The sequence below is a fragment of the Acomys russatus genome, chromosome 18 (assembly GCF_903995435.1).
Source record: "Acomys russatus chromosome 18, mAcoRus1.1, whole genome shotgun sequence".
NCBI lineage: Eukaryota > Metazoa > Chordata > Mammalia > Rodentia > Muridae > Acomys > Acomys russatus.
The window spans coordinates 5838631-5864319 of record NC_067154.1 but is presented as its reverse complement, the minus strand read 5'-3'; the positions used below and the strand labels follow the sequence as shown (position 1 = coordinate 5864319).

The following is a 25689-nucleotide window of genomic DNA, read 5'->3' as shown; positions in this document are numbered from 1 at the left end:
ACACAGTAGGTACTCATAAATTTGATTAGTGATGCATAGAAAACAATTAAGGAATAAGACCACAGGGAAATAAATTTATCTCCAAATCTTACCGAATGCAATGCTTAGAACCTTCCAAACTCATGATAGCAGAGTGTCGCTGGAGGTCATGGGCAAGTCACGAAGAATGAATGAGGTCAAAGCTATCTGGATAAACTGACATCTGGACCTTAAGCCCCTAATGCCCTGACTCATGATACTGTTAGTGTGGATAAAGGTCCCCTCCAGACACTACTCCTGGCTGGCAGAATGAATTTAGCCAATAAGCCAAAGTTAAAGACACAACAGAAACTGTAACCCCTTCTCCTCCTGTCCCCACCCCCAGCATGTCAAAGCATTTCAGTAAACATGAAGTGAGGCTCCTCTGAAGCAACCTAAGGCTGATTCCATGTCTCCTGAGCCTGCTCCCCCATTCCCAGAAACCGCGGTGTAGATGCTGCGTACTTGGAGTCACCTTGATGTAGTCCGGTTTGGCACGTGACCTCCACAAAACCAGACTTACAAGTAACCTGGCCTTTTCTGTCCTCAGCAACTTATTAGTTCACAAATTGGGACAAGACTGACCTCACAGAGTTTCTCTTTTTGTTCCCCCATCTAATTTAAGTGTCCTTGCCGAACTATCGAGAAATGGCTTTAAAGCAGGCTAACAACTCTCCTGCAACTCCTACCTTGATAGCTTTTCACAGGTGTCATCTTGTTGTAGTCTTCAGACAAAATAAACTCCTACAAGACAAGAGAAAAACATTAAGCAAAAATGAGATTTTTATGTATGTGTTTTGCCTACATGTGTGTCTGTGTACCACATGCATGCAGTGCCCATGAAGGCCAGAAGAAGGAGCTAGGTCCCCTGGAACTAGTTACAGATGGTTGTTTGCAGTCATGTGAGTGCTGGGAATTGAACCCAGGTCCTCTGAAAGAGCAGCCAGTGCTCTTAACCATAGCCATCTTCCAGCCCCCAAGCACATGCAAATTTTTAATCAACAATTCTGCTTTGGTAAAACAGACTGCATAGCAGAATTACATATAACATTAGTGCTTTGTCAATCAATTTGGCATGTATGTCCCTCTCCCAACAGTAACCCAAACTCTGATTCCACATGAGATCAAAAATTTTACCTCACAACTCTCAAGTTGGCTTTTCTTACATAAGAAGAATCATAAGATGATGTTCTGAGTCAGGGTTCTAGTCAGTGCCAATCCTAAGTGGCACCACAACAAGCATGTGAAAGACCTTAGCAGTGAGCAAATGGTTGGCAATTCTCTACTGAGAAATGACGTTAGGGTTTGAACTACACTGTTAACATAACTATGCTTTCCCTTGCAAAAAGCTCCCTGGGGCTGCTCCTACTCAGTCCCTGTATCTCTAGGACCACAGCACAGTGAGCCCTCAACAAATGTCTGTCAGCTATGTGGCAGCCACCCCCTAAGCTGATGAGATGAGCCCAGACAGCAAATGCACCCAAGACAGTAGTTTTTCTGCACAGCACACCCTGCGGGGACACGGAAGGGTCTCACCTAAGCACCTATGCAGTTGGCCAAGGCCATGCAGACACCATCCAGGGGTTTAGGAGGCCTGGCCAGGGGTTGAGCTCCTTAACATTCTCAAATGCAAACAGCCACATGTCCTTACAAGGTGATCTGTGCAGCTCCAGGGACAGGGGGAAGAGGGAGAATAAAGCAGTCCTTTCATCTGGGCTTACAACAGAACAATAAAGCTTTTCACAACAGTTGGAAGCATCCAGAATTTTTCTCTGATGACTTACAAAGCAGGGTGGGAGGACAGACATGGCAATTCCTTCCTCGCTATTAGATGCTTACTGAGTTCACAGAGTGGTGAAATTTTTTTAGGTGAAAATGCTGCATTATTTCTGTGACAGATGCCACAAAGGTAAAATAGCGTAGCATGACAGAACATACTAGCTTCTTCGGTTCTGTTTTTCTGTTAACAACCCTTGTAAAGCAGTTTACCTACAAAGGAATTTTCCTCAAAATGCTCTTCTTGGGAAAAACATTGGTGAGCTTGCCAGTTTAAACTGATATCATGAATCCTTCAAGGAGCAGAACCATTTCTACTTCTCATTTCTGAAGAGTTCGACTCAAAATGTAACAGATAAAGTTGAAAAGAAATACACAGCTTCCCCCAGAGACAGCGGCAGTGCTGGCTGACAGCGGGAAGCCTCCCACAGGACTAGTCTCTTCAGAGCCTCCAATACAGACAGAAAAACATGTCTGCTGTAAACACGACTGAGAAGTGGGCAAGTTTATTCAGATCGTGTTAAATGTACTGAAATGTTTCACTGGTCTAGGCAAATAGACCTTTCTTCCTCTTGGAAAAAGGCAAGGCATACAAGAAAACAATTTGATGCAGGTTTTCATATAGGATTTAAGACACACATACAAACTAGAAGACTACCAGGTCACTGTACTAGTAAACTAATTTTAAAAAATATTTTCTTCCTGCCAGGTGGTGGTGGCACACGCCTTTAATCCCAGCACTCAGGAGGCAGAGGCAGGTGGATTGCTGTGAGTTTGAGGCCAGCCTGGTCTACAGAGTCCAGGATAGCCAAGGCTACACAGAGAAACCCTGTCTCAAAAAACAAGAAAAAAACCAAAAAAATTTTTTTCTTCCTTTGATAATAAATAATAAAAATATACAGTCAGGGAAAATGTGGGCAAGAGATTGTCACTTTTTACTGACGTATATATGTATTTTTAATCATGGAAATCACACGCTATTCTAAGTATAACAAGGTAAGTATTTAAAGGGCCCTTTGTGATGTCACTTCCTTGATATAAGTATTATTGAAATTACATTTATAATACTGTTATTATATAGTTTAATAAGAGTATCTTTAATAAAACAGAACGTAAAAACTAATTAGCGATGCTTTTTTTTGGCTGTGAGCCTAGCTTTTTAAGTCCGTTTGCTTAAAAAGTAAGACTTAGACTATTTGGTGTATCCTTGTATACCTTGTTTAAAAATGTAAGCACTTTTATAACTATACACACAGGGAAATGTACATTTAGGGATTTTGTTTAGTTAGGTTGTATAAAAATAGGAGAACGGGTATTTTCCTTTAAAATATATCAGAGCTATCTTTCTAGGATTCGCTTAGTTACACTTATTCTTCCTGATGACCCTACCATATCCTATAAAGTGGGTGTGCCACTCACGCTCCAAGTCCTTCCCTCTTTAAGATGTCGTTTGTCTGGTAACCCACTATCATAAATGAGCATGTGCACCATATGACCTGATGCATACAGACGCCTGTTGACTCAGGGACTGCACACTGCCACCATGAAGCACCAGGTCACTCAGGCTCCTGCTTCACAACAGCGATGGGCTCAATTCCATCAACAGACATGTTCTTTCCACTTTTGCCAAATTAACATGTAAGAGAATGGTGTCTCATTGTTGTTTAATGTGCACTGCTTTTTATACACTTGACTCTTTCCTTCCTTCCTTCTTTTTTTCTGTATGTATTACTTGGCACTTGGATTTGTTTTGTATAAATTTCTATTTAGATTTGGCTTTAGATTGGTGCCCCCTCCATAAAATAACTCAACCAATAAAACAATAACTGTGGCTGAGGTAAAGCCTTCAACTGAACACTAGAGCTGGAGGCGAAGCAAAGGACCAACAGAGAGAAACAGAAGGGTGCAGGGCACAAAGAAGCCCTGGTCTCAGAGAAGCCCAGCCAGTTCTCCAGCACACAGGAAGGAAGGACTGTGGGAGGAAGCACACAGGAGGGAAGGAAGGGGAGGGAATTACCTGCTGCCTTCTCCATCTCCCTCTGGGTTGTAACACTAGCTCTATAGTAGCTTCTCCTTCCCCCTAGGAATCCGCTTAACCTAGGTCCACCTGCAGCCTGGCGAAGTCACATCTCGGGACTAGCAGAGGAGTGCTTCTATAAGTGACAAAGTGGCAGAGGAACCCAGCACTCTAGGCTTTGGCTTAAGAGGCAACAGTAAAGCCAAGGGATCTGGGGAACAGTAACACCTGAGGCAAGGGGTATTGTGGCCCATGCCATTTTCTATCCAGTAATTCTCTTACTGGAGTATAGAAAGGTTTAGACTACTGGACTTTGTAACCCACTGTCGTCAGGTAAGTAAAACTGACATTATTTCCCTCTTCCAGTATCCTGCCTTAGTATTGTACTTATCAGATCTTTGTAGTACTGAAAATTTCACTGATAAACAAATTAGCAATTGTGGCATCGTAAGTTGAAATCGCACTTTAGGGAAAAATTTTAATAGGGTTGCATGCTGCCCAGGCTGGCCCTGAACTCCTTGTGTGATCTGCTGGGACTGCAGGCGGAATCCAGGCCCCATGCATGCTAGATGAGAACACTCTACCAAGTGGCTCACATCCTCAGCCTCTACACTATAATTTTAAAGTTTTCATTTATAAAAATATTTCGGGGGCTGGAGGGATAGCTCAGAGGTCAAGGGCACTGATCACTTCTCCAGAGGTCCTGAGTTCAATTCCCAGCAACCACATGATGGCTCACAACCATCCAGAATGTGATATGATGCCCTCTTCCAGCCTGCAGTGTACATGCAGACAGAGCACTGTATTCATAATAATAAATAAATCTTTAAAAATATTTCAATTGAAATATATTTCTTCGGAAATACACGCAGATCTTTGTATTTAATCTCTTTGACTAGCCTGAACAGCCTTGAACATCTGAAAACAGTCTTATTCTTTGACTCCTTTCTAGCAAAGTGAGACAATCAGATGGTAAAATTACTTTATTGGGCAACAGTTTGAGTTTTGTTTTTTAGTTTGCTAACATGTTCTGTTGTTTTAAAAGTCCACGCTTGCCTAGACATATGCCGATCACAACCCTCTTGAACTCTTCACAAGAACAGTTAGTTACCACTTTCTGTTTGCATTTGAAACACACCTATCAAGCAGACACGGGGCCTTTGTTTGGTAACAGAGTTCCCTCAACTACGCCAAATTATTATTGAGTTTTTGTCACCCTAAGGAAGATGCTAGTATGTAGCATAATGTGGTTTTCACCAGAATAAAGCACACCATTTTGGTTTTGGGCCATCTTTAGCATGCTACACACCACAAATTCTTGGTGCTGTCTTGAGGCACTCTCTCTCTATTCCTGTCAAGAACAAGCACACAGCTCTCAGCACTGACCACCACAGGTGCTTTGTAAGGATCAATGAAGCTGATCCCTAAGAATCCTGATGATAAAACCACAGCACCTCACACATTAAAAAATCTACTGGGTAGCAAGATGGCCCAGCAGCTATAGCCCCTGGCATGCAAGCCTGCTGAGCTTAGTGTGATCCACAGAATCCAGATAAAATAAAAAGGAGAAGAAACTCACCTCCACAAAGTTGTCCTTCCCACGTGTGTGCTCCTTCCCAACATACATCATACACACAATAACAAATTATAAAGCCACATTTTTAGTTTCCTGCATTATTTGAAAGCCTGCCAATAATCTTTCCTATTTCTTAAAATCTAACACTACTTCACACTTGAAAATAGAATCTAAAATTAGATCATCAGCTACCAACTGTTTGTCAAGTGTGTGGTGTTATCAAAGACATACACTGACTGAATGCACGCTAAGTCTACTTTTAAAAAAATAAAATAAAATAAAAAATATAGTGCTCTGCCTGCATGTACACCTGCATGCCAGAAGAGGGCACTAGATGAATGGTTGTGAGGCACCATGTGGTTGCTGGGAATTGAACTCATGACCTCTGAAAGAGCAGTCAGTGCTCTTAACCGCTGAGCCATCTCTCCAGCAGCCAGCTAAGTCTACTTTTATCAAGAAAACAAAACTGTAGCTACATTCCCTATAAAGGCTTTTTTTTTTTTTTGTCTTAAAAAATAAAAAAAGTAAACAATCACCAAGGTCACACTCAAATAAAAAACTCAGCCCAATATTATAAAGAATGAAGGAAGAAATAATGGCATATGCCTCACTCCCTAACAAAAGGTCACAAAGAAGCCCCCAGGGTCAAAACAATATGTGCGCTACACAAAGCCACTCCTGAAATGAGAGGCACACAATCAGGGTGTGTGGCCTATGACGATGACTGGAGAGTCTTCTCCCTCATCTATGACTAATCTGGAGGTTTGATTTGCTCACGCAGTCCCGCCTTTCTGACGTGTTCTTCCCTGTGGCCTCCATTCTGTTTCCCACATTTCTTGCTTACTTCATCTAGGTCCTCTGCTTTATCTGCAGGCCAGCAGAGGGCACCAGATCTCAGTGTAGATGGTTGTGGGCCACCATGTGGGTGTTGGGAATTGAACTCAGGACCTTTGAAAGAGCACAGTGCTCTTAACCTCCAGCCCTACCCTCTGCTTTATCTTCGAGTCTCAATATTCTGTCTTCTGCCTGATTTACACTACCTGGTGCTTTCCTTTAAGTGTCTAGTTGAGCTACTGGGTTTTTCAGTTCCACCTTTGTTTCAGCTTGAGTCCTCTTCAGTGCTTCTGTCTCATTACTGAGGGCCACTCTCAAGTCCTGGACTGTCTCTGTCATTTCCACCAGCCTCACGTTTGTGTTTTCTTAAGCATCACTTAGATGTTTGTTCTCCTTAAGTTCACCAAGCTATTTGTGTCTTCTTTAAATTCCTTGAATTTTTTTTGATGAAGTTTACGATGGTTCTTTTACATTCGTGTCCTGGGTTCATCTGGGCAATTCTCACTGGCAAGCATTTCTACAGGATTGGTGGGGTTTGGAGAGAAGAGACTGGCTTGGTCTTTCATGTCGTTTATATTTTTGCAATGAGACCTGGGCGTGTGGACTTCTTTTGTTAGTTTTAGGTCTGATATGGACATACTAGGTCTGGGATTGGGATTAAGAGAGGATGTGTGGGAAGGTTAGGTCTAGAATCTGCAAATGGCTTAGGTGGAATGAAGTCAGGTGGACAGAGGAGACTGGGCTGGTGTGCAGGATGTGTGCCCTGGTCCTTGCCTAGAGTGCGTGGGTGGATCAGGCTGGATGTGGTATGGATGGGGAACAGGCAGGGCAGATCCTGTTGGAAGCCTGAAGCTGGTTAGGCAGAAACAGCCAGTCTAGGCTAGGGCAATGGATATAGGCACCGTGCAAGCTCCAAAGGAGCAAAGCAACTGACAGTCCTCCCCAGCACACCTACCGACCAACAACGACCCGCATGCATGATAACCCGAAGGGTGCAGCAGCGGCACGCACAACTTGATAGTAACCAACAGCTCTCAAGTTGGACTTAAGACCTGGTCAAAAAGAGGGAAATCTGAGCCAGGCGTGGTGGCGCACGCCTTTAATCCCAGCACTCGGGAGGCAGAGGTAGGCGGATTGCTGTGAGTTTGAGGCCAGCCTGGTCTACAAAGTGAGTCCAGGACAACCAAGGCTACACAGAGAAAGCCTGTCTCGAAAAAAAAAAAAAAAAAAAAAAGAGGGAAATCTGACTGGTAGTGGCAGCCTGGACAAATACTCTGGGCTAATGAGGTCATGGATCTTGGAGAAGAACCTACAACTGACATTTTACACAGAGACCACTACAGAAAACCCTAACCAATCAAGATGCAGTTCTGAAGCAGAGGCCTGATGGATGCAGCATACACAACTCCTACACCTAAGGCTCCGGGATCACAGAGAAAGGTAAGGTGCAACGACTGTAAAAACCAGAGGAACAGGGAGTTTGCTCTGCGATTGTGTCTCCTAGTAACGTCATAAAGTCTCATGTACATGACAGCCGAAACATGAGCCGAATGACAGCGACAACAGACATGTTACCATGGACTGGGAACAGCCCGCAAGGCCTCCACCCTACAAAGGCCTATAGGCAACTTAGGAATGCTGAGAGTAGGAGAAAGAAATCCTCCTCAGAGACAAGCACACCAACTGGTTACCCAATACCAAACGGTCTGCTCTGCAGCATACATACAACTAACATTATACAGACAGGGCAGATATATACACACACATGTACGTACGTATCTATCTATCTATCTATCTATCTATCTATCTATCTATCTACCTATCTACCTATCTATCAACAATTAATAAAAAATGAGGCCATGGATTTGAAAGAAAGCAAGGATGGGTAGATAGGAGGTGTGGAGGGAGGAAAGTAAAGGAGAAACAATATAATTATATTACATTCTCAAAAAATGAAAGAAATAATACAGAAATTAAAAAGACTAAGTTTCTAATACAAAGCCACAATTTTAATTTAAAGAAAGAAAATGATTTAATTTCTAGTGTTTCTGACATGTGTTCTTAGATAAAAATAAAATTTAGGTAGCGAACTCTTATTCTTAAAAGAAGCTGACCCAGTTCTGTGGTAGGAAAATGACACTGTAACTCTACTTCACAGTGATGAAGGCTGCCCTTCTGCAGGAGTCCTCTCTCTGTCAGGTATCTGAGTCAACACTTATTTCCCCAGAGACCCTTTTCTTCCCACAAAACCTTCTGTTCCATTCTACCACTACTTACACCAGGTATTTTACAGACAAAGTCCAGTTGGGATCGCGATATTGGTGAACTTCTTATTTTACAGTAGCTGAGTCTGTTTTCAGAAATGTTAGAACATTGTCAAATATATTACTTAACGCCTTGATTACAGGGGAGGATGAGTGGGTGCACACGCTCAACACTCAACCCCACGCCCTTCTCCTGCCTTTGGCCAGCTCTTGGCAACCACCCTTCTATCTCCCTTACATTAACTATTCAGCTTTGGTTTTAGTTTAAATTTAGCATTAAATTTAACAGTAAAAAAATAAAATCTTTCTTAAATAAGGTCTTCAAAAGCCTCAGAGACCTACTGAATATGGCATTTAAAGTTGTTTTTATTATTCTAAAGATTCTTTGACAAAAAGACAAATTAACTCCTGGCAAAACCCAGCCTAGCTCAAAGAGGATGATGAGCATCAAAGAACCTCCTTATGGAAATGACTTCAAATGTGGCAGACCAGCCACTGGGCAAAATGTCCTCGTTTCTGCCACAGACAGAATTCTGCCTAAAAATGGGCAAGCTTATATGCAGGCAGAGTTGATGGCCAAACTCTGCCAAGACAGAGCAAGCAAATTCTCAATAGTTCCTACCTTGCAAATATGTCTGTCAGATATTTTGGGCCAGAAGGCTGAAGATGATGCTCCAACGTTTAGAGAGTGTTGGGTGACTGTTCAGGCAGCAAACTGTATCTGTCATTTATCATGTTGGAAGCTGCTAACCTGCACTTCCGGTTCACTCAGGTAATTAAGTTTTATTCCTTCTCAAGTCTGTGATGGGGTTAAATACCAGATAGTTTAGTCTTACAATTAAGCTTATTTGGTTAGGGGTTAAGAGGTTTTTTAGATCAAGATAGATGTTTTAAGTTAATAGAGATGAGATATGATAGATATTGATTTTCATTCAGAAATTTAGACCAAAGAAGATAGGAAAGATGTTTACTTCAAGTTTGCTAAATACAAATAGCCAAATCACTATGATGTAACATTTATATAACTCCTGATGGTCTCATGGTTCTTCCTGCTGTATGTAGTTTATTTTATTCATGTGTAATAATATAAATATATATTTTAAAAAGAAACAATAAAAAATGGCAAAAAAATTAAAACCTTTCAACTACTTAACTGACTTACGGTATTACTGTGAGTTTAATGAAACATGCGAATGGCTTTTAGAGTTTGTTAACCAAAGAAATGGCACTACTGAAAGTACAGTATACCTTCTACCAGCCACAGAGAAAAATGCTTACATATTATATTTTGTTCTTCTAAAAAGGAACTTAATTCAAGAATTCAAGGGGTGAATCAAACAAGGAGACTCAATGAAATACGAGAGCGCTGATAACAAAAGACTGTATGCACTCACAGGCCCTCCATGGTAACAAAAGACTGTAGGCACTCACAGGCCCTCTATGGTAACAAAAGACTGTAGGCACTCACAGGCCCTCCATGGTAACAAAAGACTGTAGGCACTCACAGGCCCTCCATGGTAATGCTTCCCTCTGTGACTAAGACTTCCTGAGATGCCTTGTGCAGGTGAACTTGACCAGGCTGTTTTGTTCTGTAATTCTAGAACTGTGCTTATTTTACTGAGCATAATGTCCTTAGGTTTACTGATATCTGTCCCATGGGACAGGATTTTCTTTTTACTTTAAGGATGCTTAACATGTCATGGTACGCACACACCACATTTTCTTTCTTCATCTTTTAGCCTATTTCTGCCTCTTGGCTACTATGGATACTGCAAATATCTGTCTTCAATTCCATTAGACAGGCACCTCTAAGTAGGACTGCTTTCTAGTTTTAATAATTTGAGGAATTCTACACATAAGTTTGACTTAAAATCAATATTATGAAAGTATTACTACATTTAAAACTGCCTTCATTAAGCTGGGTGGTGGTGGTGCACGCCTTTAATCCCAGCACTTGGGAGGCAGAAGCAGGTGGATCTCTGTGAATTCGAGGCCAACCTGGTCCACAAAGAGAGTCCAGGACAGCCAGGTCTGTTACACAGAGAAACCTTGTCTAGAAAAAACAAAACAAAACAAACAAACAAAAAACTGCCTTCATTTTATCACATGCCTTCCAAATTAGCAGTGTCAATTTTTTGCCAATTTTTAGGGATTTCAGAATCAAGTTTAAATTGTGAGCCATACAAATTATGTAGTTATTCTAGGTTTTATTCTCACTCTTTTGGTAGCAGGGAATTGCAGGCATGTGAGGGGATTTTCCATTTAGAGTCAGAGCCTGTGAGCAGAGGCCTTGCAAGGAAGCTGTGCTGGCCAACTTGTTTCACAGTGGGGTCTCTCTTGGGATATCTGCTGTTCTCGGTAAGGAAATCCAGTGAATACAAAACAACTCAGCTTCCACTCTCTCAACACTGGAGCATCCATGAGGTCACCACAGAGCACAGAGGACTTGCAGAGCAATGCCATTACACTGGATGATACAGTGATGTTATGTGTCATTGACACTTATCCATCCAGAGAATGCAAAACACCAAGAAAGAACCCTGAACCATGGACCATGGTGACAATGTGTCATCACTGACCATAAACATACCACTCTGGTGGGATGTTGATACGCGGGGCGGGGTACATGTGAGAGGCCAGGGGGTCCAAGAGAAGCCTCTACACCTTCCTCTCAACTTTGCTGTACATCAGGACAGTACTCAAGAAGTCCACAAATGAAATTTCAAATCCTAGAATAATAATGCAAAAATGACCTTCTAGATGGTTTGGGTTTTTTTCCCATCTCAAACTTGAGAACCTTTTTATTAAAACCAAAGAGCACAACAACAAGGCAGGAAAAGCTGGAAACCCCAACACCTGCTGGGAGGAGAGGTGGAAAACAATAAAGCCATGCCTTTTGAGTTAGGCAAGCAGGTGTTGGAAACGGAAGGTCCTCAGAGACACAGGGAAGCAGCCCAGGCTGTGAGGGAAAGTGTGTGTAGGCTTTTGGCAGACATCCAAAAGAGACAGAGCTAGGGAAAGTTGTACCTTTTGGATGGGAATTCAGAAAGTGAGCAGACTTGGCATGAGGTCTGCAAGCTGCTCAAGTCTTAGGCTTCTCACTCTGTAGTCTATAGACTACTCAGGATTCTGACGAACACTCATTTACCTAAGTTGTATAAATTGATATTTATCACGCTATGAATGAAAACTGATAGTTATAAAATATTAACTCAATATAACAAGTTTATATTGGTTAATAAAGTACATGAAAAATGGAACTTTTAAACAACAAAACGTAGTGACAAGAGTTGTACTGTTTTCCACTTTAACAAGTATCATTAACATCTTGTTGAAGAGAAACAGTTGGACCCTCACGCTGTTTCTGCATTCAGTCTATACATCTACCAGGAAGTGGGAGCGAAAAGACAAGGTGTTAGAATTGTGATGGAGTGGCCCCAGGTGGCTGGCTTCAGTGATCCAAGTGACCTTGGGTCTGCTCAGCTTGACTTCAGACCCTTGGCTTGCCTGGGCTGTTCCTGACTGTTCACAATGATAAGACGAGCTTTGCTGCCTACCACACATCTTACACCTAGGAATGGAAAGGGCACGTGCCCTTTTCTCTCCTGTCAAAGACCCAGGGACCCCCTCGTCCCTTTGGGCCAGGGTTATTTTAAGAAGGGGAGGGAAGGAAACACTTTAGCTCCAAGCCCCTTTCAGGCTGTGTAAGAAACCTCTGATCACATTTCTGACTGATATGCCATGGCCCACAGAAGCATCTGGAGTAAAGGAAGGAATGAAAGTTGGGTCTGCGCAGTAACAGTAGCCAACCATCTCTCCGTGTTGAAAACATCATCTACAAGAAGCAGGACTACAGGCTGCTAGTCTGCACTTTCTGATGCCCAAGGCCCATATGTTGAATGACGTGGTCACGGGATGCCATTACTGGAAGAACCTTTTGGGGATGGGGCCTCATGGAAGGAAGTCATCTTTGTGTGCCCTGCTACGGGACACTGGGACCCAGCCTTTTCCTGCCTTTTGTTTTGTGTCTGAGCCACTGTGGAGTAGGCAGGCATGTGTTCCTGCCATGACGTAATGTGCCACCACAGGCCCATGCAGCCACAGAATGAAGTTTCTGAACCTGAGAGTCAAATCAAGCCCCTCTCCCCTTTAAGTTAATTCTTGAGTATTTTGTCACAGGGATAAAAAACTAATACACCCTTTTTTCCCCCTATAAATTCTTCCACAAAATTTGGTTTATACATAAAGCAGCAAACTAGACAATTTCAAGGTCTCTCTACACTGCTTAATTGTCAGGCTGTCCCCAGTGGCTTACCTGGGCACATGATCTATTATCTGCAATCATCTTTTCTCATCAGTGATTTTGTTTTCTCACTGCTGAATATAAATAACCAGATGCACTGATGCTCTAGATAGGAAAAGGTCAAGGGCTAAAGGCTCACAAGTGTATCCAAGAAGCCCAGGCCAACTTCTGAGTCTTAATGAATGTTCTTGGAAGGTGTTAACAAAAATGGAGTTAAAGCTAAAATCTAAAGCTAAAATCACAGATGTATTACACAAAGAAAAGCTCCTGTTCAAGTCCCATTAGTCTCATTAAAATTGAATATTATAAAAGGTAGGCTGTAATATTAAGCAGGAAATGACATAGGAGATTAATTTATATAGGTATCTTAGTTATTTTTTTTTGTTGTTGTTGTTGTTGTTAATGTGATAAAATACCAAGATGAAGGTAACTTATAAAAAAAAACCTGTTTAATTTGGGACTTATAGCCTCAGAGGGTTAGAGCCCATGACCAACATGGCAGAGAGCATAGCAGCAGGGAGGCAGGTACTGGAACAGAAGTTGAGAGCTTACATCTTGAGATACACAAGGCAGAGAAAGCTAATTTCAGTTGGCGCTGGGCTTTGAAATCTCAAAGCCTGCCCCCAGTGATGCACATCTTCCAGCAAGGACACACCCCTGAATCCTTTCCAACCAGTTTCACCAAATGGGGACTAAGAATTCAGGTACATGTGGCGATGGGGCCATTCTCATGCAAACCACAAAAGGCTGGCTGCTGATGCTCTAAAAATGGCTCAAAACATTTGGGAAGATTATTCTGAACACACAAAGAAGCTTCCCTGTGGATGTGAAAACTCTTGCTAAATGATGCTATGATTGCTATGCTAAAAACTTCAGCTAGAGTGTTGTTTCCACTTAGGAGCAGTTTCAAATGGCATTTGATCTTCCCTTTAAGTGTTGGATATCCTGGAGTAGCAAAAATGCTACTGTGAGTGTTGTGTTGATTTAGATAGAGCAGCTCTCTATTCATACTAAGAGATTTTGAAGGGCATAAATTAGTAGCATAATATGCTATACAAAAATGAAGTTAATTGTTTTGTGTAACTGCTGTAAGTAAGTATGACAAACACTAATTTATTTACTATCTAAATAACCCACCAGGGAAGAATAGAACAACTTGCTCATCAATAGCTGATTTTGAAGCAGAAAATACAACTTCAATAGTTTCTACACTCCAATTACATAAAAATGGTGCAACTAAAAGACACTCTTACAAAGGAATCGAGCTATTACTATGTATCACTGAACATTAGAACAGTAAATGCTTTGACTCACACCTAAAGACTAACCAGTGTTCACTTCCTGGGTCAGTACAGAGCACCATATCCTGCATCTCAAGCCATTTCTATCCAAGGTATCCATTCAGACTTGCTATTAATCTTTTTTTCTGGCTTTAAGTCCACAGTCCTGAACACTATTTAAGAAATAAATATGTACAAAAAATATAAGGAACAATAAAGTCAAAATTACAAATAAAACCAAGTCTTATCAGCCGAAAGTAGTTCTCAACAAAAGGAAGCTAGCTTACCGGACATGGGAGTATCCACACAGCCCTAGGACTCAAGGAGGATCATGACCTTTGTGGCAAACCCACACAGTGAATTCTAGGCTGGCTAGGCTGTGCCCCAGCCTCCCTGCTCCCACAGAAGCAACACAAAGCAGGAGTAAGGAAGGTTTGAAAATGACAAGCTTACAAAAGAAACCATTCAATTCAAGATGACAAATCATTGTATAAAAAGGAATTCTCTTCCGTTTCAGATTAAATAATTAAGCTTATAAAAAACACTAAAGTTTATCTACTACTGAAATGAAAAGAATTTCTGCCATATAAGGGCTTAGTACTGAGGAATGACGAAGTGGCAAGGCCTTTATGTCAGTCACTCCTAGAAACCTCACAATTTTCATGTGTGATTTTCCTCAACCAACAGTAAATGGCCTTAGGCTTGCACAGCTAGCCACCTTGTCTATGGCTATACAGTCAAGAGATGGCAGAGTTGGAGGCACAGCTCCCTGATATATAAGGACACGGTGTCAACAAAGGTTCCTCCCAGCGACACTAGTAAGCAGAAAGGGAAGACAGGAAGACAATGGTTTCTGTCCTTCCAGAGAACTGGCAAAAAACCAAGTGCTCTGAAGAGATGACTAGATTATAAGGATAAGAACACAGGGCTGGAGAATGGCTCAGTGGTGGAGAGCATGTGATGCTTCTACTCAAGCTTGGTCTTCTAAAAAAGCATTGGGTGGCTCACAAACACCTGTAACCGTGGTCCGAGGCTATCTGTGCCCTCTTCTAACCTCTATGGGCACTACACTCACATGTACAGAGACACACAAACAGAACTAAAATAAATCTTAAAAAAATAAGGACTGAGGATGTAAGAAATGAGCGCTTCTGTATAGAACCAAGTTTTGCTTGTTGGTCTCCATAGCCTAGGAGGTCCTTTGAACTCTAGATCCTCCTGCCTCAGCCTCCTGTGTGCTGGGATTTGAGCCTCCTCTGTGTCTGGCTTGGTTAGGCTTTTATCCATTAAAAAAATGTTACCTAGAATCCAATTTCACAACACTCTCTACAGAGAATGGAAAGTGGCAGTGCGTATGTTTCCTGCCCTGAAGATACTTATGCTAAGATAAATCAAAGGAACAATACATATTAAATTCCTCTTATTCATCAGACCCTTTCAGTGACTCCAAGTATCACTTTATTAAATATGAAAGTATATAGATGGGATATACATAGATAGCATGTGAGGTAGAAAGGTGGATGGAGAAGCCTTATAAGAACCTTCCAACCAGCCTGTGTGGGGTAGAACAGGCCTCTCAAAGGATGCCTCTAGGTCTCCAGATCAAGTTTTAAAAGCAGAAGTCCCAGAGAGGTCTGAGAGCAGTGGTCAGGTGTGAGGGCTAATGTCTGACGTTAGCAATGCGGTTCCTTATTCGTGGTATGGATGTGAACCACACATATTTGATATTTGGTAGCAGAATTCTGAAAGGCCAGTTGACAAGTGGGGGCAAAAAAAGCACTTTGAACTTTATTCTTTTTGAAGTTGAGAACTTATACCCTAAGGAGCGCTAAAATTAAACTACAAGTTTGGATATAATGAAAAAGGAAACAAGAGACAACAGATATCAGGGGTAATCGTGGGTTACTGCAATGGGCCAGGGCCAAAACTGTAAAGGACACAGTATTTAACAAATCCAGTGAACACAGACTGTAGACGGTCCTGAGGTTGAGGGAGATGTGGATTGTGTTTCTGGACAGGGTTCCATATGATGCCATTTACTAAACAGGGGACAAACGGCTCACTATAGGCAAAGAGAGTTAAGTCTAAGTACAATCTGCAAAACCTAACGTGTCTTCCAGACACCCAGGTTGAAGGCCAGTCAGGTTCTGCAGCCTGAGTCTGGAGCTCAGGAAAGCGACAGCCCCAACAGTCCTGAGAAGTGGAGGTACAGGGCAGTGAAGGGGTAGGCAGATTCTCAAGAAAGAGCGGGCAGGAGGAGGGCAAGTGCTTTGAGAGAGTACTAACTCAAACAGTGCCAGGAGGAAGGGCCAGGAGGGGACTCTGGAGGAAACTCGGAGACTTAGAACACCATACCGAACACAGAACCATGACCCACTCAATACCCCAGAAGGCACCCTTCCCTTCCTACCCCAAACAGGAAGCTCAAGGCTCAAGAAGCAGCTCTACTCCCTTCCTAAGGTGTGTGGGGGCTGTCTCACTAGGTAGCCTAGGCTGGCCTTGAACTCAGAATCCTATCTCTTCAGCCTCCAAAGCAGCTGGAACTACAGGCACGTGCCTATGTGTGGCTTGCGCAAATGTTTTTGACTTTTCTCTAATCTAGGAAACCAATTGGACCCATGTGAAGGCTGCCAATAAGAAAGGCATGGATCCAAGTTGGGGTGTAAGAGTAAGATGGGGGGAGTACACAGAAAGACACACATGCCTTGGAAAGAAGACCCACCCTAGCTACAACACCCTGGGTCACCACACAAGGCCAGCACCGAACCCCCGAGACTGGGGCAGACCTAATACCACACCCATCTCTGCTGACATAAGCCTTCAAGATCAAAACCAGCTGGCAGACAAATTACGTAATGAAAAAAAAAATTACTGTTCCTTCCCCACATTCTGCCTCTAGTGAGTTCTGAAGCTTTATAGCCCAATGTCAGCAGGCTCTTTGGGAGATATGACCCATGGCTCTGCTGCTGTGCAGGTACTGAGGGGGGAATGGCTTCACAGGTGATTAACAAGGAAATGCCACAGCTTGGCTCTGACAGTGACTGGAGGCCTCTAAGCTCTCTAAGAGAAAAACCCCATGTGAACAGTAGCAAAGTAACCTATATCTACAGAGAATATTCTTTAAGCGATGGGCACAGTTAGGAAAACTGATTCCTATTGTTGAGAATAATGCAGGGGCCTGGGGCGATCACTCGGCAGCTAACGCACCTGTTGTACAAGGCTGAGAACCAGAGTTCAGATCCCCCAGCATCCACGGAAAAGCCAGTGGACGTAGTAGCCCACCTGTTACCCAGCACAGGATGTAGAGAAAGAATCCACATTCACCCCTGCGAACAATCTAGCCATTCAAACAGTAAGCACGCCAAAAGGTGAACGTACAGACATACACCAGAGAGAGAGAGAGAGAGAGAGAGAGAGAGAGAGAGAGAGAGAGAGAGAGAGAGAGAGAGAGAGAGAGAGAGAGAGGGAAAAAGGGAGGGAGAAGCACACAGGCCTATATATAAAAGCCAGATTCCTAGGGAAATAAAAAGCAATATAGTCTGGATGGCTGGAAATATTTTTCCTGCTAACATCCTCAGTCCTTCTGATAAGAAGTTTTTGGCCCTCTCCAGTCATCAATTCATAGCAATATATACAGTTTTCCAAGGTTAAAACCTTTTTTACCCTCTGGGTGGGGTGGGTGTGGTGTCTATGCGTGTTTGAGTAGGTGTGCATGCACAGGTGAGTGCAAAGACAGAGACCAATGTTGGGTGTCTTCCTCAATTGTTCCATAAATGTTTTGAGACAGGGTCACTCACTGAACCTGGAGCTAACCCATTTGGCAGTAACAGCTGACCAGCAATCTCCCAGGATGCTCTGTGCCTTTCCAACACTAGGATTACCGGGGCACGCCACTGTCCCTTTTTTATCAAGTGCTTGGGATTCTAACTCAGATCCTTGGGCAAGCAATGTACCAACTGAGCCATCTCCCAGCCCCTCTGCCCTCTTTTTAAGGGTGATGAAGAGGAAACAGCAGTAATTTAAACATGTTCATAGAAGAATACAGCTTTGGTGGTTTACACTTTGTAAATTACCGGAGAATTATGATGATGAAAGAACAAAGCCAAAGGATGGGCACAGAAGCTCCTTGGACCAGCCATGCTCCCACTAAGGCATCCCTCTCCCTGGCCATCACCTACTAAGTCCACTTGACATGGATTTTGAAGATTCGTGGATTTTGGCTACAGAGATTGTCACTGCTGCCAACGACACTGGCAGGAGCTAGTATTTATCTGTGCTAGGAGTTTTCCATGTGCCATCCTGACACAAAATATATAAAATGAATACAACTGTCATCCTCACTGTAGACTGAGACAGAGAGACCTTGTCACCTTGTGCAATGTCACAGTTGGATTAGGACGTGCTGTGACTGACTCCAGTGAGACTCTAGAGCCTGGCTCCCTAACCACCATGGGTCAACGTGACAGACCTCACATGCATCTCATCATCCATTTAGTCGCTTATTGACTTGTTGATTTGGAGTATTTACAACGCATTTAAAATGGAAGGGTGGTAGGGACCCAGGGGAGCAGTCAGGCTCAGTCCCCGCCCAGTGAAGAAACAGGTGAGCAGAGGTGTGAAAACTAGGCTACTACGGTAAAATACAGAGGCAAAGCGTGGAAGTTAAGGAAGGGAAGACTAGTAAAGGACCGGCGAGGTAGGGGCTATAATGAGAAGAGGGAGGAAGGAGGGGGAGGGAGGGAGGGAAAGGAAGGCGATAGCAGGTAAAAATCAGTAACTGCTTAGAAACACTAAAGCAAGAGGCAGGACCGGACACGTGGCTTATGCAGCATGACACGTGGCCTTGGTCACTGTAACAGGAGCGCTGGGAACCAACTGTGGCGACAATGAGTTTTATTTTAGGCTTGCTAAGTGTGGGCTTCACCTAGGACATTCAGTGAGAAACGTTAGGAAGTCAGAACCTCCAAGGAAGGTCTAGATAGAAACACAGCTCGTTTTTTCCACGTGCACAGCAAATGAAATCATGGTGTGGGTGAGGCTGTAATGGAGAAAAGAGCCGAGGCCTCAGAGCAAACGTGGATTAACTCCAACACCGGAGCAGAGATGGCTACAGAACAAGCAAGGATGGAAAGGGCTGAAGGACAGAAGGAGGCCAAGCGAAGGCTCATGTTAGGGTGTACAAAAAGGTGATTGCACAAACAGTGAGCAACGCTACATACCACAGGAAGCTCAAAAGTGAGGAGGCAGGACCCAACAGAGCCCGCGTCAACACTGCTGCAGAGGCCAGCGGTGCGGCTAAGTGCACAGGCGCCTTCTCTATCAGCCAGTAACCTGAGATGGCTCTGGAGGGCAGACTGCAGTGGCTTGCGTTTTGTGCCGGACAGTTTTCTATCAGCTATCTGAGAGGAAAGAACCCCAACTGAGAAAGTACCTCCATAAGACTAGGCTGTAGGCAAGCTTGTAGGGCATTTTCCTAATTGGTGATTGATGGGGGGGGGGGGGGGGGGCGGGGAGTGCCATCCCTGAACTACTGATCCTTGGTTCTGTAAGAAAGCAGGCTGAGCAAGCCATGAGGAGCAAGCCAGTAAGTGGAATCCTTCCATGGCCTCTGCATCAATTCCTGGCTCCAGGTTCCTGGCCTATTTGGAGTCTTGGGCAAGTGTAAACCGAATAAACTCTTTCCTCCCCAACTTGTTTTTTTTTTTGGTCAGGGTGTTTCATTGTGGTAATAGAAACCCTAACTAAGACAAGTTCTATGTGAGGAACTGTGCTACGGTGACTATAGAGAACTTTGGAGAAGCAAGGTTATGAGGAGGGGAGGGGCTCAGAGTTACAATGTCTCAGGTCTTGTTTCTAAGAAGCCTGAGGATCGCCAAGCCAATGGGAAGGAACCAAGGGAGGCCAACTCTTTAGGGTACAGAGTCTTAAGAGGAAGGAGGGGAAACTGGGCCATCTACTCCTAATTTCCTTTCTGAAACACAGGTGTGCTGTGGCGAGTGACCAACGACTCCTGCTCACAGTATGTGAATGAATTTAACCCTAACCCTCAACACTGTCTCCTTGGCACCCAAGCCACAGGGCAATCTGGGTGCTCCTGTAAGTATTCATGTTACAGAATCAGTCTTAAAATTGGGTCAGCAAGGCTTTCTAAGCTGAGTATGGGCTGGCAGCGTGCGCCTGTAGTTCCAGGGTGCAGGAGACAGACACAGGAGGAGTTCAAAGCCATCTTCCAATGCAGAGAAAGGTCAGGGCCAGCCTGGGCTACATGAGTACCCTTCTCAATAAAGGTCTCCTTAAAATCCGCTGCACGGGGGAACAGTGGCCCAACATTCAGGAGTCTGAAGGAGAAGGATTCAAGACTTTGAGGTCAAACTCAGCAACATGGTGAGATCTTTTCCCAAGAAAACCAAACAAATAAAAATCCATAATTATAATGGAGGCACTACAAAATAATCTCAGATCAGAGAATGTTGTTGGCGTTGAGTTCAACCAAGATTTATGATAACACACAGGTACTAAACAAATGGCCTACACTGGTAATAAAACATTAGGCAAGACAGGTTTGGCCTTGAGAGGTTCCTGAAAAGTCCACCACCTACATAAATGCCAAAGGAACAGCATCCTCCACAGTTTTTTTTTTTTTTTTTTTGATAAGTCCCCTTTGGGGAATTAATATATCAATGAACAGCAAGCCATTGGCACATCAGGCCTCAGAATCGCTTTCTCTTGAGCACAGCTTGAATGCCTGTGCTAAGTTCACTGAGACTCAGCACGGGCACAGGAGAGCATTGGCTACCTAATGTCAGCTTACATCCAAAAGTTAGGAAACTCAGAAATGGGGTTTCCGACGTGGGGGCGGGGGGTAGGGGGAGAACACGAGAGCAAGCATGCGACTTGTGGCTGTCAGTTCCCTTCTATCATATGGGTCTCAGGGATCAAACTCAGGTTGTGGCGTTAGGTGAAAAGGAGTCCTTAAGCAGCTGAGCCATCTCATCAGCCCTGAGGATGGCTTGCAGTAGAAGGAGCTGTGATGAAATGTAATCGCCATCAGACAGTGTCAGTAACTGCACCCAGAGCCATTGCAAAGGAAGGCCCTAAAGAGCCCAGCTCCATATTTCTATGAACACAAGACTTTTGGGAACTCCCTTTAAAACCATCTTTGGCTCTCACGGGTAAGGGTTTATTCCTAGATGGAGTCAAACCAGAAATAGAAGGCCCAGAGAGAAACCTCAGTTCTGGAAATACAAAACCTGGGCTGCGTTGTGACGGCAGATGAGCGGGAGCCAGCTAGAGCGGTGCTGCGGCTGCGCGAGAGGGGAAGGCTTCGAGAACGTTACGCAGCATCATGAACTGCCTGTGTCCGTGACTTGGAAACAGTGGCGCTGCTTTCCCCATGGGTCTCTCAGTCATTTCCACCCCGCCTGACCTCACCACATAGGTGTGTTAGTGTAGGGTGTAGTCCATGTAGGCTCATTACAATCCACGGCAAACACTAATCATTGAAATCTACTCAAAACATCTTGTTAGGATGAATGTTTATAAATTCTTCCCTCCTCTCTTAAAAACAATTTTTCTTTGCCCAATGCTCCCAACTCCCTAATAAACACCGCACAACTCCTAGTAGGTGGACTGCCTTTGTGGTAAGAAGAAATCTGCCTGGACCAACACTCAGAAAAATCTATCCAGGGCCAGGGACGCCAGCTCAGCCACCACTGTCCTGACCGGTGACGCTCTCAATGAAGAAGGCAGCACTAGTTGCAGAAGAACCTTCTTTCCAATTCTGATCTTTCTCTTTCCCGGGAGGAATTTTGGCTCACCCCCTTTAACATCTTTGGATATTTCTTTCTAAAGGCATAATGCCTCACGTCAAGCACCTGTATGGACACTGTTAGAGAACCCTGTAGATACAGCAGTAGCGGGTGGACCAAATTGAGTAATAGCCTCCAAATCCACAACTCTCCGGAACCTCTAGGTATGGCCTTACTTCTAACTGGAATAGGTTAAGATACGGCAGGTTAAGATTCGAAGAAGTATCAAGTAAGATGAGGCCACGCTGGATTAAGAATGACTAAACCCAATGACTGGCATCCCATAGGGTGAAAACACAGAGAGGAAAATGACATAACGGTGCAGGAGTGCTGAATCTACAAGCCACAGAACGCAGAGGGTTGCCAGCTAGTCCTAGAAGCTAGGGAAACGCCAAGTAAGGAGCCTCCCTTGACAGCCTCAGAATGAGCACAGCCCTGCCAGCATCTTGATTTCTGTGTCTAGTTTCTGAAACTGAGAAAATGAATTCTGGCAGCCCCAGGGAAGCAGCAGGCTAGGTATTAATTAGTACCTGGAATATTACTACCGCTAACGACTCATCCTGCTCCCACAGGCATGGTCAATCCCTTTCACATCTGTAGGGGATGCCTGACTTCCAAGGCCACCAATGGATGCCCATAACGATATTGTTTTGAACCCCATGCTACTGATTTGTTCCCTAAACACACTTGTAATACAGATTAATTTATAACTTAAGCACAAAAAGAGATCAGCAATTAAAACTAAGATAGAATAGTTACTTAAACTTAGGAATTTCTTAAACTTTCTGGAATTTCTGTTTACTGCTTTCAGACCACAGCTGTCAGCTGGAAACTGAAACGGCAGAAACAGATGCAGACGAGGGACTGCAGCACATACAGGCCACTACACACTCCTCTGTTGTGCACATGTGTGAGACACTGGCCTTAGGGGATGACAACATCTCTAAAGATGCCCAGATTTCTTTCTAAAGGATGTTAAATACTGTTACTTTCAAAGGCACAGTTTCTCCCTTTTACTTGAAAAAAGAAATGTCCTTTCCTACATAAACTACATTCTCCGTGAAGCTTCTGAGGGCTCAGGGGAGGCCACCTGGGTTTCTCTTGTTACTGGGAACACATTCTGTCCCTGTGGTTTTCTGTGAAAACGCACACCACTGTGAGCTCCACCACGTGACACAAATATCAAGCGAGGTCACCTAAAAGAATACTAACGAACAGAAGAAAACAGTGACACTTTCACAAAGCTTTGTTTAACTTGCAAAATATGAATCCCTATGGACAGTATACGCAAGAAAGCAAAAGTTTGTACAATTTCCAAATGTTAATGAAAAGATGCTCTAAGTTCCCACAGAAGAAATAGAAGCACATTCTATTTGTAGTTAGTGTGCCTTGCTGTCCGCTCCTGTTACCCTCACTTCTCTCTTCTCCCTTCTCTTTTTCCCTCCCTCCCTTTCAGCTTTGCATGTGTTAAGTGAGCACCCCTCACTGAGTTAACCCCCAATCACACTTGATTGCTTAATACAAGTCTGAGAATTCCAAGAAGCGGCATCTGGGTGTGCATCTATAGGCCTAAGCTAACCATATAAACACAGAACCTGCTCATGTCAGAACACATTTACACTAACAGCAAAGTGCAGACCCTTATTTTCATGTCCTGGCGAGATGAGCTCAACTGCTTTCTCCCTTTTATTCACTCCACGTGTGGTGAAAAACCACAGTGGTCCAAGAAACTCTGTTTCGACACAAACTGGAAGCAGCCACTGCCTGCTTTTCACAGCCTGGGAAGGACACAGACTCACAGACTGAGAACATGACTCCCAAGCCCATGGGTGGACTCTGTGTCAGCCAGCTGCTTCTTAGCTGGGTAAAATATGTAAACTCCCTAGGGTTCAGTCTCTTCATCTGAGACACATGAGGAACACTTCCCACACCTCAGGGTTGACAGGAAGCAGGAATGAAGCAGGGTGGCAAAGCTTAGTGTCTTAGAAAGGGGTACTTACTATATTTGATAAAATTTTAGTTCCTATCTCTTATTTCCTTAAGCCATGTCAACTAATAAAAGCAAATGTAGTAAGGGTTTGACAGGACTGAGGAGCTGGCTCAGTCAGGGAAGTGCTGACCTAGTTTGATACTGATACCCACAAAGGGGTGGGGTGGGGGGCAAGTGTTATGGCACACACCTACAATCCCAGCACTAGAGAGGCAGAAACAAGAGGGTCCCTGGGGCTTGCTAGCTAGTTGGTCTAGCTTGATTGGTGAGCTCCAGGTTCAGTGAGAGACCTGTCTCAAAATATAAGATGGAGAGTGATTGAAGGAGACAAGCAACCTTAACCTCTGACCTCAGTACCCAGGTGTTTACATGTGGAGGTGCACACTTGCACATGAGGGCGCACACGCACATACACATAGAAAAACCACGACCCAAACAACAAGTCCATATACATAAATTACATTTATTTTTATACAGTAATAACAATATTATAGATTAATTCATTCCTCTCATCTTAGCCAAACTTCCTCTAACACAAACATATGATTAACTTTCAGCGAGGATGTTGGTTTGGATAGATGGGGAAGATAGATCATACAGAGCCCAGGCTGGTCTCTGGTTTACTATGTAGCCAGGGGTGGCCCTGAACTATTGATTATACTGCTTTCACGTCCCATGTGCTGTGATTTCAGGAGTACAATACCATATCTATCTGGTTCCGAGGAAATTTTTTATATTGTTTTGGGAACTTGATTGAGAGCCAGAGAGGTGGCTCAGGGGGTAAAGGCACTCGCTGCCAAGACTGATAACCTAAGTTTTATCCCCTTAGAGTAGGAGGTGAGAATTAACTTTCCCAAGGTGTCCTCTGATCTCTACACGCAGGCTAGAAAACACACATCCCCCACAAAGCAAACATATACATAAATGTAATTTTTAAACATGTACTTTTAAAAACAGGACTTATTCAAAAATTCTTTAAAGACATGAACTCATTCTGACAAAATATTAGTAAAAATGTTAACTTTTAACAATTTGGTAAAGAAAAAATCTTTTTATAAAGATAAACATGCACACATCTCTATGACTGAGTCGGATTGGTGGAAATTCCTTGAATAGAAAGTACTTCTGTGTTGACATTCCCTGCCCTCAATTATGAATTATCTACCACCAGTGATGGCTATATTTGGTTGTCACCTTGACTACATTTGAAATTAACTAAAACCCAAGTGGCTGTGTATACCTGTGAGGGATTTGTCTTGACTGAATCATTTTAAGTGGGAAGACACAACCTAAATCTGGGCCACACCTTCTGGTGGCAGCCTTGATAAAGAACATGAAATAGCAACAGGTCAAGACCCCAAAGAGACCATCTTAAAACACATTACGACTCATAACAGTAGCAAAATTATGAAGTAGCAAGGAGAGTAATCTTATGGCTGGGGTCACCACAGCATGCGGGACTGCTTTAGAAGAGCGCAGCTTTAGGAAGGCTGAGGACCACTGTCCTGGAAGAAGGAATGCTGGCTCTCTGCCTGCTGGCCCTTGCTCTTGCTGGCAAGTTTACTCCCTCCCTGACATTAAAGCTTACGTCTTCAGGATTCTAGTGTGTACTGAAGACCAACTAAGACGCCAGCCTCACGGACTGCACAGCTACTGGGTTCTTGGCCCTTCCACTGGGAGACTGCATTACTGAAGTAGTCATGCCATAACTTGTAAACCACTCTAAGAAATCCACAGACATATAGACATATACATGTGTGTACATGCATATATACATATACATACATGCACATACATGCATTCCTACTCACTCTATCAGTTCT

The 25689-nt window shown here is 43.5% G+C and overlaps 1 protein-coding gene across 1 annotated transcript in view; it reads right to left on the bottom strand.

Annotated features, from left to right (window-relative positions):
• Wdfy2 (WD repeat and FYVE domain containing 2) overlaps positions 1-25689 on the bottom strand; it is a 124608-nt gene that overhangs the window by 30389 nt on the left and 68530 nt on the right. The window contains exon 4 of the mRNA XM_051160679.1: positions 708-762. Coding sequence (XP_051016636.1) covers positions 708-762 — 55 coding nt within the window. The remainder of the gene's footprint in view (positions 1-707; positions 763-25689) is intronic.